This window comes from Rhea pennata, chromosome 13 (genome assembly GCF_028389875.1).
Source record: "Rhea pennata isolate bPtePen1 chromosome 13, bPtePen1.pri, whole genome shotgun sequence".
NCBI lineage: Eukaryota > Metazoa > Chordata > Aves > Rheiformes > Rheidae > Rhea > Rhea pennata.
The window spans coordinates 9548629-9565327 of record NC_084675.1 but is presented as its reverse complement, the minus strand read 5'-3'; the positions used below and the strand labels follow the sequence as shown (position 1 = coordinate 9565327).

General features: G+C 34.5%; 1 protein-coding gene across 1 annotated transcript in view; it reads right to left on the bottom strand.

Annotated features, from left to right (window-relative positions):
* Positions 1–16699, bottom strand: part of LOC134146429 (ATP-binding cassette sub-family C member 12-like) — a 35229-nt gene that overhangs the window by 2541 nt on the left and 15989 nt on the right. The window contains 13 exon segments of the mRNA XM_062586851.1: positions 1178–1337; positions 2516–2705; positions 2841–2930; positions 4141–4327; positions 5767–5904; positions 7367–7593; positions 8372–8575; positions 11074–11189; positions 12346–12435; positions 13996–14061; positions 14140–14230; positions 14328–14462; positions 15834–16037. Coding sequence (XP_062442835.1) covers positions 1178–1337; positions 2516–2705; positions 2841–2930; positions 4141–4327; positions 5767–5904; positions 7367–7593; positions 8372–8575; positions 11074–11189; positions 12346–12435; positions 13996–14061; positions 14140–14230; positions 14328–14462; positions 15834–16037 — 1898 coding nt within the window.

The following is a 16699-nucleotide window of genomic DNA, read 5'->3' as shown; positions in this document are numbered from 1 at the left end:
ATAATAGCATTTGGGGGCTCACTGCTATTCTAAAGAGAGCTGTATTTTTATAAAGTAACTTATAAAATTTTATAAATATATAAATTTTATGAAGTATATTTCGCTTCCTTCAAGCAGTCGTTGATGCTGCAAATCTTACTTAAGTGCTCCTTACCTCACTTCTGATTCTGGTCACATTAAAGCTTTTGTTGTATTTACCTTTCTGTTAAATTATTTTTGTGAAAAGGATGGTGTATAAGGGTAACTTTGCAAACAAGACGAGTAAAGTATTCCAAGACTACATGACAACACGAAAGATGGTACTGATAGTCTTGTAAAAGAAAATGAAGTGGGCCCTAAGATTGGGTGGAGAGGAGTTAAAAGGAATGTGAATGGAGACAGGGCAAATGTGGGTATTTATTGTGTGCTTAAGATGCTGTAACTGTGTTCTGAAGGCAAGTTAAAGAGAAGTTGTGCATGGTCTGAAACCACTGTAGTAACTTAAAGGTGGAGATGCCGTGGCTGAAATGAAAGGCTAGAGAGTGTTTGAGAGTAATATTCTGGATAGACTGGTGGGGTGGAAGGAGTGTGGGATCGTCTGTTGTAAAGGGGAAAGAAGGAGCTAGAAAAGATTTAGGAATAATTCAGCTTGAAATAACAGCTCTTCAACCTAGTATGTTGTACAATAGCAACGCGTGTCTTACTGAAATGGGAGAATTTTTTAAAAATGTTTCACTTACTCCAGTTTAAAAATTCTTTAACTATAAAAAAAAAAAAGGTTATTTCCAATACTTTGTAATAGCTTATACTTTATATAGTTCTATTCTCAAAAATTTGGTTCAATGAGCTAGGGTAAATGAACATGAAATTTAGGTTTAGTTTCCAGCTCTGTTTCAGACTATAAATTTGAGGTATAATCTTAACCAAGATCTGTCTCCATTTCCCATTTTGAGTGTTAGTACTTTCTTCTGCTTAGTGTTTGTTTTGATTGTTTGCAGTGTACAGTCTTTGTCTTAGAAACATATAATGAAATTTGGATCTCAGTGTTGGTGGAATTAGTAGTAACACAGTACTGAGAACTCAGGGCTTTAAGCTCCTGTAATAGCAGTGTGACTGTTAAAATACACTAAAATACTATATTATCATTTTTTGTTTTACTATGGAAAAAAAGTGAACTTATAGTCATGACAACAGCTACCTTACTGTACCTATGAACAGAATGGGATCTTGAGGAATAACTGAAAGTTTTGTTCTCAGATCCTGCAAACTAATTGTACAGATGTCCACGTTGTCTATTAGGATAGTGCCGGCAGTGGGTTCTACTAGTCGAAACAGTGCCACTCCTAGGGAAGATTTGCCTGTAGGAAATAAGAGTGATTTTTTTTTTTTAACAGTTATCTAAAGCGCTACTGCCCAAATTTGGAAGGTTCTTCGTTGACTGACCTCTGATGGAATATCTTTTACCTGTAGATGGCGAAATACAGTATAATGGGCATGACTGGAAAAGGTTAAAAGCTGTGCCTCTCTGCCATCCTGTTGTTATGACACATCCACCATTTGGAGTGTGCGAGAGTGGAGTATGTGATTTTTAAGGGACACAAAATTTGTTCATTTTCCTTACTTACTCGTTCTGGGCTCTCTGCATGTGTTAAAAAATGTACTAGTAATATTAAAACTGCTTTTAAATAAGGACTTTTTTGAAATTTTGCTGAAAGCCACTCTAGAAGGTTTTTAATTTTAAAGGAGCATTAGTATCTTAGATGAACAACATGAAAATTGAACTTACACAGTTAACTCTCCTAATATAGGGCAATTTACAAGCTTAAATTTATGTACCACAGGCTGTGCGAGCAATTTGTTGGAATAGGCAGTTTGACGCACGCAATAAAGAATTTAGAAATGTCCAGGAAAATTCACAAGTTGATGATTTATTTTTTTTGTTAACTAAAGATAATAAAATCTGATTTAACCTGTGATGTTTATTGAACTGTGAATGGATAAACAAATATCCAGGAGTTGGGGTAATAGTTTTCATTATTTGCTGAACTGACAACATTCTTAGCTCTTTGTGCATCATTAAAGTGGAAGCTTCACAGCTGCCCTCCCTCTTTGCAGGATATGTTTCCTTGGCATAATGAAATGTTGCATAATGATACCAAAGTTAGATATGATTGTGTGAGATATTAGAAGTAATAATGCCATGTTCCCAACCGCTTCACATGCGCTAATAGTCCATGTTTCTTGATATCATTTATTAATATGTATGGAGTGTACTATACTGGCATTGCAGTTTGTTTTGTTCAGCCTAACTTTAGAATTGTCTTACAATGTCATTGCACAGCCCTGCAGTATGCCGGGTAGATATTTGCCATGTATGGATTATTAAAGAGTGTGACTTTGTGGTGGGTCTCCATAGTATAAAAGCACAATTTTTAGATAAGTTTATTTAGAAACAATAGTCTTTGAGATACATGACATTAGATGGCACAAGAAAACACAAATCTAACAAAAAGAAAAATAGAAAGCTGTATCTTACCAGAGCCTGTTCTTCCGACAATACCAATCGTTTCTTGACCATTAAATTTAATATTTAGGCCTGTGAGAACCAAAGGGCTATTTTCTCTGTATTTCATATGATAATCTTTAAATATAATTTCTCCATGACTTGGCCAACCTTTTGGACATTTCAGTGACTCCGAATGTTTTGGAGCCTCAGGAACACATGTCTCGGAAAAGGGGAGGGGAGAAAAAGGTATAATAATTAATATATCCACTTTAATAATACTGTTTATTTTGTTAACAGAGTTCATAATATTTATGTAAGTTGTGGTCTTTCTACCACGTTTGTAGGTAGCTCTTACCAGGACATACTGCATTATCTGTTCAACTGAAGTAAATTTAGCGTCTGTCTCTGTTCCTGTCCTTACGCACACTTGAAGAAGTCCACTCAGCTGTAATTTAAGCAGAAAACATTTCTGATATAACTGTTTGAAAATCACCTTTTGTTCATTTTTATCTATAATAGCTCTGAGGAGAGAAAATTGAACAATCAAAGTAAAAGGATGCTTAAGAGAGTGAAGCAATACAAAAGCTTATCAACAGCAGAGTTCAGTAATAGCCCCTGAGGCAAATTCCAACCTATTACAGCTGCCTGTGGAGACTGCCAAGCTGCAGTAGCTAGAAAAATCTTTCACAGTTTGTTGAGAAATCCTGTGTTTTTCCTAGCCTCAGTTTGTTCTTTTAGGAGATGTTCCGGAGTCAATGAAATGCATTAGATAATATATTTACTGTGAAATTTTAACTAAATATGTATTTTTAACAACATTAACAATCCAGCAGTAATGTTCCTATAGTGTATTTATTCCTCATTAATTTTGAGTAGATGTTTGAGTTTTAAATATAAATAAAAGTAATGAACTGAGGTGAAAAAAGGCTAAAGTGAAGGGGAAAAAAAAACTTTTTTACATCCCAGGGTTTTATTATAATTGGAAATACTTCAATAGCTGCACTGCAGCAGAAAAATAGTGTTTTTTTTTTTTTTTTTTTTTTTAAGTAGCTCAGGAGTGTAAAGCTGGGATACTTAAGACAAAAATAACATTTGCTTTTATTTCTTCATGAAGAAAGCAATTCTAATTTCTTTTTGTGCCCATGAAGCAAACTGTGATTCATTTCCTCCTATGCATTCTAAACAAGACTAAGTTATATTTCCATATTCTAAACATCTATGTGAAGAACAATTAATTATTTTTGTGTTTAACAGTACACAAAGACTGTAATAATAACTGGGACATACTTCGCTAAATTTGAAGAAAGTACAATCTTGGCTTTGCCCATAATGAAGTAGTTTTTCATTTAAACAAGAAATAATTGAGTTTAGCAAGCTATAGTAGTGTGAAATGAAATACCTATTCAGTAACAATGAAATACACGTTAGCTACATGTACAACTTGTACAAAAGTTCTTTCTTAGGTATGGACTTTTCACCCCTTTTTTCATTACTGTAGCTTGACATGCTTGCAAAATACTTCCAATTATAAATAGGATAGAATATGGCTCATGAGAATCTAATTTTTGAACTGTATTGTATAAACATTGGCTAAAATAAGAAAATTACTTGTAATATCATAATTTAACAAGATTAACCTACAAATAATTTTTCACCTGGATGATGTAGGATAATGTCAAGCCTTTTGATGCAGCACTTATGGAAGGAGGACTCAGAACAACAAATAGTGCCACGATCAAAGTCACAAAACTCATGAGGATATCTGTTCTAACTGCAAACCAGCGTAATGCACAATTGAATAGCAGAAAATGTTCAGCATTTTCATTATTTAACTTTTTAAACCTGTAATGAAGGCAAAAATGAACATTGAACTTTATGTAGTTTTTAATATAAATTAAAGTTTCATGTCAAGAGATGAAGTACTGACTATTTGTACCATAAGCTTCATGAATGCTTTTGCTCGTAATATTTTGCAAGCACAGCTGCCTAGAGTACACATGCACAAGATTATTACTGATTTATGAAGAATCAGTTTACATTGCAACATTTTCTAAGGCATGTACTATAATTCTGAAGAGAATCTTGCAGGTCAGGCATTCTTTCCACCTTGCTACCATGTGAAGATACTTGGATCAATGCTTGTCACTTTGGGAATAAATTTCATAACAGATGCTCTGTGTTTCCAGCTCCCTGAACCTTCCCATATTAGTTTGATAGTATTTTTCTTCTTGGGTGTACTTGATATTTTGTCTCTTTGCAAAACAAAACCAGTTCAAACAAATCCCCTGTGATTCATTTTTCTGATCTAAGCTGGGCCTTCTTCCTCTTTGAGACAGGCAGCTTCCCTGAGGAGACACAGAGTGATAAAACCATTTTGTGTTCAAATGTAGGGAGCGCACCTGTAAGACAAGTGCGATGAAGGAGAGAGGCTGAATCTCCTTTCCTGCTCTCTGCCTCTCCCTGGCTTTGGAGGAGGGGGAGAGAAATGGCAGTGGTGGGGGAGCAGCCCTGCATGTGAGAGTTGCCAGAGGAGACAAACGGGAAAAATACCTTTTAGATATGGATCTGTAGTAACCAGTGGCCCTGAGAAATTTAAAATAAGTGTGTCCCCTAAGAAGCTTTAGTGGAAGTAAAGAAAGCCAGAAGTTGTTGTGGGCCAGATCACTGGTCACCCAGTACATATCTAAAGTAAGAGTGATTTATAAGTTGTATTTCTTTTTGCAGTTCTATGGACCATAAAATAAGAATGGCCAAGAGAACTTGTAGGATTCTGTGTCGCCTCTAGTCAATGGGGCCATTGTCCAGTCTGTGACAGTGAAAATTAAGCCTGCAGGTTTTGTTCTTTTTCTGTGTAAATCTCTATTCCTTTGTGAATATTCCATTAGTGAGAGTCGTTGAACCTTATCTGTTTTAAAGGGTCTTAGATTGCTTAAAGCTCAAAAGTAAGTATATGCTGTTTTTAAAAATTGTCACAGTGAGATTGGCTGTTTATTATTATTATTATTATTATTTTTGAGGTTCTTTTGAGATTCTGTAGCAGAAACTGGTAGCATCCCTGTGGCTGCTCATTTTCTAAATATAAAAATCTACAGGATTTTTGCTGCTTGTATAGCATGATGCCTTTGATGAAACCACAATAGGGTGATAAAAGAATGGTCTTATCAAAGTCACAGTGGATACCAGCCTATAGTATCCGGAGTCAATTGAATCTGAAGGCAGTGTTATCTGTTTAAATCAGAGCCAAAATCAAACAAAGAATATTTAATGGTTTTCTAGCTTACTGGTTAATATAGTTGTCTTTTTTGTCATAGGCTTGAATTACACTGAGACCTTGCACAGAAGAAGTTATATGAGACAACAGGGGTGATCTGCTGATATTTTCCATTCTTTTGAGTTCTTGGATAGTTCTCTGAAAAATTCTGTAATACAACAGAAACACAATGTATGTGGTTTTATATGCCAGTAAAATCTGTGGGTATAAATCACAGCTAATAATATGATAATGACACTGCTGCATGCAGGTGATTTGAACTGAAACTTTTCAATGCCTGTACAATGACAGCTCTCATATTTGTGCTCTATAGCTGTGTCTGTATCTCCCTAGAACACCTAACTGTATAGTCCTCCAACCTCTGCTTCACTTTATCTTATCAACTGAGTTCTACTTTCAATTTAGAGAAAATTGAGACTATAGTCTCATCTCTTAAAAAATATTTTGCCCCCTCAGAAGCCAGTAAGAAAATAGTCTGTATTTCCTGCACAGAGGACAGCCTAGTGGCTTGCACTTTCAACAAATAGGCATTTTATATGTATGTGTATGTGTGTTTTATAAATATATGTGTATATATATATATATATGTATATCTGTATATATTTGTCTGTAGACTTTAGCTTAAAACGCCTGTAAAAGCTAAAGGTATTTGAATAGTAGTTACCATTATTTGAATCAGTTCCTTATCTCTAGTCGCTAGTCTGTTGAAAACTGGCTACACTTGCCATTTCATACCTTGTTTCTTCTCAGGTCTTCCATCAAGGCTGTAGTATAGAAAAATGCTGCTAATGCATTTTCAGTACTCGGAATCTCCTGTCATATTTCAGTCCTCATAATGCATTCAAAATGTAACAACACAAGACACTTGCCCAGAAAGTATTTTGTCTCATTTCATTCTTGATGTATTATGAACAATGAAATATGACATATTTTAAAAATTGAGGGGAATATAATGTCTTGTATATTTCTGTGTGCGTACAAGAAAAACAATGAAATACTGTAATTGTATATTGTCAGAAGGGGAGAAAAACTCGAGGAATATTGAGGAATTGAGGAATAGCAACACACCTAATCACTCATCTGTCTTTCACAAGAATTGGATACTCTGGGGCAGTGGTTGAATGTGAGAAGGTATCTTTGAATTATCGTAATTCCTGCATTGCAGGATGCTGCCTATCATGCTACAACATTGAATTTCCAGCTACTTGACTATGCCCCTCCTGCTAACCTGGCCTATTTCTGGTCTTTGTTTTCAGCTATAGGGCTCTGGGTGTAGTCACAGTAGTGGATGACATCTACCTCTGTAATCTCACTTGAGACAGATAACAGGCTTGTCTCTCTCAGCAGAAGATGGGTTAACCAAAGACTGAAATGTAGTCCTTTATATAAAAAGCAGAAAATAATTGACAGCTTGCCATTTTCTGCTTTATATACTTGCTATTTAAGATATATGGTTCTATAGATCTCAGTTTCTGATAAGCCTTTACAAAAGAATCTGCAGAAATGAAGTTTAAAATACAAAAGCACACACTGGTGTGTGCTTTTCTACAGGTCAAACAAAAAAATTTAAATCACTTAAAATACTTTGAAAGAATAGAATGTGAACTTACTTAAAAAGAAGAAGAAAAATAATGGCTATGATAGCAACTGCAAGTAGAAGAAAAGGAAAAACAAGGGCTATTATGACTAGAATAAAGACAACCATAAAAAACTGCTGCAAAAAATTCTCAGCATGAAATGGAAGGCTCACATCCAATTCATCCATATTATTAGAAAAAAGGTTCATTAGCCTGCCAGTGGGAGTTGTATCAAAGAAACTCATTGGACTCTGCAAGACCTGTGGATAAAGGGAAATAGCAGAATCAGATGGTAATCTTTTACTGTATTTAGTCTTGTGTAGTAAGCTGTAATCTTGGCTAAGATTAAAATTATAGGAGTAGCAAACAATTTTATTATAGCTTTTATAACATCAGTGTTTATAAAGCAGATTTTGAAAGTAAAGTAAAGCTTTTGAAAGTAAAATAAACATGACTTAAAACCATTTTGTTATGCTTTTTTTAAAAAAAGTAAAAATAAAATAAATGCACAAGAGTCAGGATATCAAGGACTTGATTTCAGAGCACAGTCATACTACCGCTACTCAGCTGTTCTGCAACTTGTACCAGAAAAATAGCACCTTTATGTTTTAGCAAATTAGAAGTGCTGTAGTCTCTGTGTATATCCAGGTTGCACAGAATACTGGTTTCTATTTATAGAAAACTTCTCACTGCAGAAGGTTTAGACACTTACAAATGTTCATGGTTAAGACATTCTTATAGATAGTATTTTTATAACAACAGAAAACCTGATACAAAGGCTTGGATTCATCTAATGTGGCTCAGATAGTTATAATGCAGATTTCTATATCTGAACCAGTTACCTAAACTCTTTACTGTCAACAGAGAGAAGTACACACTTCTAGAGAATTATTCATCTGACCTGTTCCATTTTATCTCATAACAGGATGAATCTAATTTTACAAGTTTCTCTTTATCTCTGTCTGAAAGAAGTCTAGATAAAATTAATATTAAATAATTATTCTTTACTAACTATAAACAGGAAGGCAGTTTCTTTACCTTATAAAATAAACTATCGTGTAATGTAGAAGAAGCCTTTAATGTTGTCTTTGTAAAAACAAACCCTTTAACGATGCTTAGTATGATCATGGTCACCATGCTAATTCCATATATTAAACGATAAAGGCGCGTTCTAGGGTTATCTGAGGTGGTTGCCAGCACAGAAATACCTTTTGCTTCATTATCCAAAAATTTGTAGCTTTCCTTTAAAACAAAAAGAAACAAAACCATAATTTAAACCTTAGATTTTTTGCGGATATGATGATAAGCAGTTATCTAGCTCATAGGAGTGGAGGAAAACAAAGCAGCTAAAGCAGAAGATACCTCATCTTCTCTGCTTTCTCTTAAAAATTCTTCTGTGTCTGAAGAAAACTATATGGAATTTTCAATCACAGTGAATTTCTTGACTCAGCTTTATAAGCTAGATGTCATTTTTTATATTATATTGTTTTTAAGATTGTCATTTTTAAATTTCATGAAACTTATTACAAAAGTTTGCCGATACATTAGCTCAGTACTATATAAAGCTTTACAGCATTCAGTTCCACCACTTAAGAACTAAATTTTGACCTGTATTTAAGTTATCTTCTTTTAATTGACTTTCCATTTGATTTGGCTATTGATTTTTTTTCCATTTTCATCCCTATTAAATGCTTAAAGACTTTTCTTTAGGTTCTGAATAACCTGATTATTTGTGCTTTTTCCTCTACTAAACAAAAAGATGTTTCACAGGCAGTATAAAGTTAATAGTTATAGAGAATAATCTTTCTGAGCTCTGTGTCATTGTAACAAGTTTCAGGTGGCTGTAATGTATTTCGGGTTGCTAGATCTCTCTTCTTCCAGGAATAATATTTTTAAAGTTCTGTGCGCTCCCATTGTATCTATCACATTATATAAATACCTTGAATTAAGAATTTTCTATAGGGAAAGCTGCAGATACTTTCTAAAAACCATACTTTTTCACTTAAAACAAGGACAGTTGCTAGAGTTCTTACTGTGATACTTGGAAAAAAAAGGGACAAATTGTTGCAAAGAAGTGAATGGAATGTTTTTAGGAGCATTTTAATTCCTCTTTTCTGGGTATAGTAATAGACAAGATAGGAAGAAGAAAAGGTTGAAGTAAGGAGAAACACTGAATCTATCCAAAGAGCCTGACAAAGACATCCATCTGTAGCAATATTTTTAATTGGTTGTTTAATAGAAGCGTGTTATTAAAAATCTTTCACTTTTTTTTTCTGCTTATGTTTTTTTTCTGCTTGTGGTTAATTTGCATTTCTGTTTCATCCTTTTAGGAGGAAAACAGATGAGGTTGAGAATTTTGTTTTTTGGTTCTAATAATAACAGTAGACTAATACTAATATTGTCAGGGGTTACAAATACAGGATACAGAAATTTTATTCCTAAGTTGTTTTCCTGTGTATTAATATAAAGTTAGTGAAAGTTTTGTAGGAAATCTACATTTGGGGATAAAGTGAGCTGACAAATATCCCATTTATTTTGTAAGCTTTTAATCAGCAACAGGGAGAAGGTGCTACGATGTTTGTAGCACCAGGTGAGGTTATGTTTTGTGCTTGCCTTCCTTTCTTTTGGCTGCTCCTCTCAGTAGCTAAGTACCTTCTTCTTAAAGCATTTTTCAATTTTATTTAGAAAAGGGGAGGTCAGTGGACTACCCAGGTCGAAGAGCTGACTGTGTGATGCCTTTCAGAAATACAGTCAACTGATTTGCCCAAGAGTTTCTTTAATACTGTGTTGGTGGTGGTGAGGGGGGTACAGCTTAGTACTAAGTCACTCTTGAATTCATGATAGCCATCTGAAACCTGGTTGTGTTGTGTTAAAATCAGTATGCTGATTACAGATCAGTGCATGAGTCATATCTACAGTCTTAACATGAGAAAGTGCAGAGACATAAATAATTTACACAGCTTTGAATTCCTGAGAAGCATGGTTCTATATACTAGTCAGTCAACTTTATTCTATACTGCAGAAATTAAAGAAAAAATAAAATATATTTTAGTTATATGGATCAGTGGGTAGGAAAGGATGAGAAATGAAATCCTACGTTTGGGGGAATACAAAAGAAGGATTCCAAAGGAACCTGTAAGTGTGAGAAGTGTATGAATGTCTACGGGGGTATTGTATAAAAACAATTATGAAAGGATGATACAGATTGAGTCTGTGGAGACCACAGGAAACCAGGAATGGCACATTGGAGGGAAGGGGGAAATACTGAAAATAAGGATGTAATACATTTACTGGAGAGAGCAAAGCAGTCGTAGTAATGTAAGCTAAGTTCATATATAATAATAATGGAATGATAACGATAATATGAGTAATAAATAATTATACTATCATAATATAAACAGTGATTAAACAGTGAGCACTGAGTACTAACAGCCCAGAACACTTTAAGAACAACTTCAGAAAGATCTTAGGAGAAGAGGGTGGCTCTGAAATGTGGGCAGGACGGTTGATGAAGACCATAAAAGACAGATGTGCAGTTAGTGAGATGAAGAGAAATTAAGATTAATAAAAAATGAATCTGCAGTAGTAGCTGAAAAAAAAAGGAACAGTGCAAATGACCTAGTTCTTTAATACTAAGTAGATTACAAATAAAATAGATTTGAACTTTATTGCTCATATTGCTCAAATATGTTTGTAACTATCCCTTGAAGAATTAAAAATAAACTAGAAAACTATTACACTTGTGCACATACCTCTGAGTCTTGCTCTACCCAGAAACTCAACCACCAGTTACTGAAGGCTGAAGAGCCAATCATCAGCATAAAAAGGAGTATTATGAAAGATGACAACGTGAAACCTAGAAATGGAACATCGCACCAAATTGATGGAATAGAAGTAGTTTAACACATGATATTTCCATAATCTGCTAGATAGCTTTTCAGCAGAGATGTTATTACTTAACTCTTACCTGTTTTTCTTTCCATATATATGTAGAACTTCCATTCACAAAAATGAGAATGGGGAGAATAATTGTATAATTGTTTTTTTCTTAGTGGCATTAATTTAAATTCTGCCCAAATAAAATCTTAAGAACATCAAAACTTAGTTTGTGTATAGGGGAATATCTAACTTGGTATTTATCAGAAACATGCCAAAGGAGCAGACTCCAAAGTTTTCATGTGAGTGTACATCTCATGCATTATATACTCCTCCTGAGTGACTTCATTAAAGTAATGGCTGAGAGAAAATATTTTATATGCATATTATGAGAAATGACAGGGTGCTGCACAAAAGCCCTAAATCTAAAAGAACCAGCGTTCAGTCAGCAGTACACACTGGGCCCAAATCCAACAGAGATTCTCAAAATTGATAATGCACCTGTAAAAATTTGTTAAGTGGGTCTCAGTCCTCTTTTTAGAGAGCTCAAGATCAACGGAATAATGTCATATAGATAAAGAGCACATATGCAATTAAATAACAAAATATTTCTAAATGATTCTAGTTTGCAATTGCCATTAAATATAATCTCACATCTATGTACCCTGGAAATATAGCGAATCATATCTGAATTTCACTGCTGACTTCTTACTGTAATGCACTTCACCAATACCAAGGTGTTCTAGATTTTGGTAAGATCTTAGTGAGAACCAAATGTAGATGTTTAATTTTCACTCTGGCTATGCAATGTCTGATTTCTTTTTTTCTATTTTTTTCAAATTATTTTTTCTGTTAGAGAAGAAAGAAGCAGTCTGTCTTTCTAGTTTATACATTTTTCAAAAGTTTGTAACATTTTATGTTTTTGAAAAATGTGTTCTTTAATGTAGCGTGGTTGTCACATTCTAATAACATTAAAGCAGATATCTTTAGCTGAGACAAAGAACAACCCAGTTTGATACTGTGCACCTTAAAGCTTTGGATGAAAGAAGAACAGAGACCTTGTGAACCCTATCTTTAAGAATGAAATTGTACGCTGAAAAGTGAAAAATTAATAGAAATCTCTTTGCCTAAGGTACCTCCAGAAGCTTTAATGTAAGAATGATAGGTTTTCCATGTCACCGAACCTTTCTGTTTTTCCTCTTCTTGAACAAGTTGGTTTATAGGAGCTGCAATATAAATAGAAAATTCTTCTTTGTAGGAGTAGATGTGGTCATTTTTAAAACAATGTCTACTAATATTAAGCATGTTTTTAGCACAATAACCAGAGAAAAGAATCTGTGTTAACTGTTTCATAAGAACATTTGTCAAGTGTGCCTGCCTATTCATTTGTAGAATCTGTGCTTTTGCTAGATGCTGCTATATGGTAAATAGCCCTTTTGGTTTTGTAATGGTTATTGAATGACTAGAAGGTTGTGATAAATTACGTGTATTTACTAAGAATGATGAATAGCTTTTAGGTCTGCATACAAAACTCTATTGATATTCCATTTCTTCTTCCTGATCCCTGACAAAATAAATGTCAGTAGAAAGGAATGCAAAACACAAATTTTGTTCCAAGTAAGAACATTATAAACCCACTTCCCACCTTAATGTTTCTGGATTGATTTTTTTTTTTTTTTTTTTTTTTGGTATAGCTAAGAAATGTTTTGTTGTCTGTGAAATGACCCCTCAAGCTAGAAAAAAATAACTGTGGGATGATGTGATAGATATCTTCAAAAGCATAAGTGAAATGAAGAGAGTGGGTAGGAATTCAGTGTTCAGTATTTTCCAGAACAATAACTGGAATGAAGCAAACCAAGCAAAAGGAGATGGTTCTTTATAACACATGCAGTAAATCTGTAGAAATTGTTGTGGGTATTCTACGTGGGTTCAAACATAGGCTGGACAAGTTCACAAGTAAGAAATCCATTGAAGATTACTAAATATCAGAAACTGCAATTGGTTCAGGAAGGCTATGATTTGAAAATAGTTAAAATTCGGCATATATCAAGAGAAGTACTATGTATGTTTGCCAAATTGTCACTCTTTGCTAGGTGTCCACTTCTGGCGGCTGTTTGGAGAGCAGGTACCCGGCTAGAAGGACAGTTGATCTAACCCAAAATGACCATTTTCACATGTTGATACTAATTTTACTTTCAGAGTATTCTCTGTTTATTTTTACTGCAAAATTCCCCCCCCCCCATGTTTCTAATAATGAATGTATTTGATTAAGGGAACCCGTACTCTCTCCTCCTCAATTCATGTTTTTTTGTGTTGAGCAGGACTTGTTAAACGTTCTCTCAATGTGTTCACCAGTTCAAGCCCTGCAATTTGTATAAGCAGAGGCAAAGCTAATTTGTGAATCTTGATGGAGATTAGAAACTGATCTCCAAGTTGCTCAGATGACAGAGAAACAAATTGTGAAACTTCAGTGCAAGAAAAAGTAGTAGGAGTTTCAAGGATTTTAGTTTTGGAATTAGGTGACTTACATGGCTTTTATGTATTTAAACTCTACCTAAGCTAACCCATAAACAAAGACAGGGAAAAAGTGGTAAGACAATATCTATTCTCAGAAGCTTATAATGAGTAGAATAAGGAGGAGATACAAGCTGTGCTGGGTGAAGAGCATGTTTTGAAGGGCTCAGTTCCTTTAATTTCTAACATCTATGTACTTTAAGCTTCACACTGAGTTTGTTTAAAAACAATCTGGGAAAAAACCTAGAGTAAAGTGTTTCTGTGCGACATACCTGCATTGCTTCTTTCTTGGGGTTCTTTCCTTGGTGCTTTATTTTCCTCATCAGACATATCAGAAACTACAAATAAGAAATAATAATTAAATAGCCTTTTTGTTCAGCATATCGGTAATTCAAATTTAAAAAAAATTATTTTACCGTGATTTTCAGCTCCTTCATGAGAACTTCCTGAGATGTCACTTTTGTCTTGTGTTTCTATAAGTGACTCAATAAAAATATGTTTTGGCGTCTAAAAGAAAGCATGAATGTGCATATGAAACTTGAAATGCCATTCTCTAAAGCATGGAAATAGTGGTGTGTATATAATATGAAAGGATAACTGTTACCTTTGCTTGCTCCATATGAAGATTTTCAATCAGCTGAGCGTAGTGTCCATTCTTCTGTATCAAATTTTTGTGTGTTCCACTTTCACATATTTTTCCATCTTCTAATAGGATTACTTCATCACAGAATTCTAAATACTATGTTTTTATAAATGTAAAGTTAATTCTGTAATTATTGCAATTGCGTGGAAATAAATGCAAATATCTAGTACTTGCAAATGGTATGATGAAAATTAGCAATTTTCATTTCACAGCTCAGAAAATTTCAGCAGTTTGGTGATCATTTGCTACCATCATGTAAATGTCTATGCTCTTATCTGTGCTTCACAACTATATGCATTAAAGTTTTTAACCAGCTTTCCAATATAACCAATTTTGTTGTAAAGATTCAGCCTAAATGATGAAAACAGAGAAGATGAATTCCACCAAAACATATCTGTCCTTCTAACCAACATATTCTTGCTCTTTCATTAGATTGTGCTTAATAAATAGTGAAGGCAGTTGAGAGAAATAATGACAAAGAAGCTATTCTCACTGTGCTTTCCTAGTGCTTATTCTGTATAGAACTGAGTTTAGTACAGCCAAATGATATCAGCTATAGCTCCAAGGTCTCAACATTTCTCTTAGACTGCCAAAAAAGAAGCATGATTTCATCCCACTCTTCCTTGTTTTCTGCCTTCCAACAATCTTGTATGTCAGATTCTGAGAGGGGTGACAAAGCAAGCTGGCTGCTGCTTGTTCTTCGTGGCCAGAGCTGTTGTTAGGCAGAGAGGAGAAATTCCATGTGTAATTCTGAACTTAAACACCTATGCTTCAATGAAGTACTGAGAAAGCTGAGATCGTAATATATTGCTGGGGTGATGGCTTCTGCTGTGAGTCAGCCAGCATTGGGGGTGTGTCTGTTTGAATGCAAATTTGGGGCTGCCTGTCCACTCAGGTTGGAAGTTTCAGAGTCCAGGATCATGTTGGGAACAAAGGGAGAATCAGGTCAAGCTAGCATATAAGTTAAAAAGAAAACAGCTGTCAGCAAAGGCAACGTGTTTTAAGCCTCTGGAATGTTTGGAATGATCGAAGGTGCCCACATAGGAAATGGTAGTAGTAGATACTCGCTCTCATTTTGAGTCTTGGTTTTGCCTTGTTGAGAACAGTGGCTGAATTATTCAGTTTTCAAAAGATGAAGTTGCTTTCCATTTAACGATTTACCTTTCAAAGTATTTGTACTCTGAAAAAAGCATTTAAAGATGTTTACACATCTGCTAACTGTCTTTCATGGCCATCTGTTTTATTCCACCCTTTCCTGAAAGTCACTTTCTCTTTTTTTAAGAAAAAACGCCACCCCATGTTTCCAGCCTCTATGGGCAAAAAGAAAACTCTGAAATCAAATGAAACAAGTGTAAAACACTTACTTGCATATACTAGTTTACCTACTTGCATATTACTATTTTATAAAATATACTTTTTATATCACAATATTCATAAGTGAAAGCTAAACTTTTTTAAAAAATTTACCTGTAGTTGATGAGTTACTAACAGTATTGTTTTTCCTTTAAGGGCCTCTTTTATGCATCGTTCAAAAATATGCTTTCCAACGTGTGCATCGACTGCTGATAGGGGATCATCCAACAAATAAATATCTCTGTTGGCATAAACAGCACGGGCTAAGCTGATCCTTTGCTTCTGGCCACCAGAAAGGTTGAGACCTCTTTCTCCTATCTTTAAATAGGAAAATATAACTACATAATCAGAGGACAGACACAGTACAAAGCACAGTATTATAGACGATAGCTCTACATTTATCAATTGCATTGGTCCTTGATTTCCATTTGTTATAAGGTTTTGTTCTCAATCAGGTGAGGATTTACTTACCTAGAAGAGTTTTAGCTTTCCACTAAGAAGATGCATCACATTTCACAAACTTTGTGAGGCTTGATTCTGTGACTCTTCTGTGTGTGTGTGTTACTGTATTGCAGTTGTTGACTTTTGCACATTCATTAAAAAAAAAAAAAAAAAAAAAAAAAGAAGCTCCATCACGTGTCTCCTGATCTTTGGTAATTTTAGTAATGTTATGGTTATAAGAAAGGATTCCCTCACAGTGAGATAGGCATAACCTGATTGACATGTCCCTGAAACTTCTGGGAGTTTGTAGCAAATTTAGACCTTAATTTCATGTCTTTCTAGTTACTTCAGTTATCACATCTTTTCAGTCCAGGAGTCACTAAAATGAAGGTTTGTAGCAGAATGTCTCTTCATTGTAGTGAAATCTGGAAAAAAAAAAGAGTGAACCTGTCTGAAGCTACTAATGAACTATCTTAACAGTGAAGAAGGTAGTATGGGGGGATCTTTTGTGTATAGAAGTACCTTACATTTAAAATTCT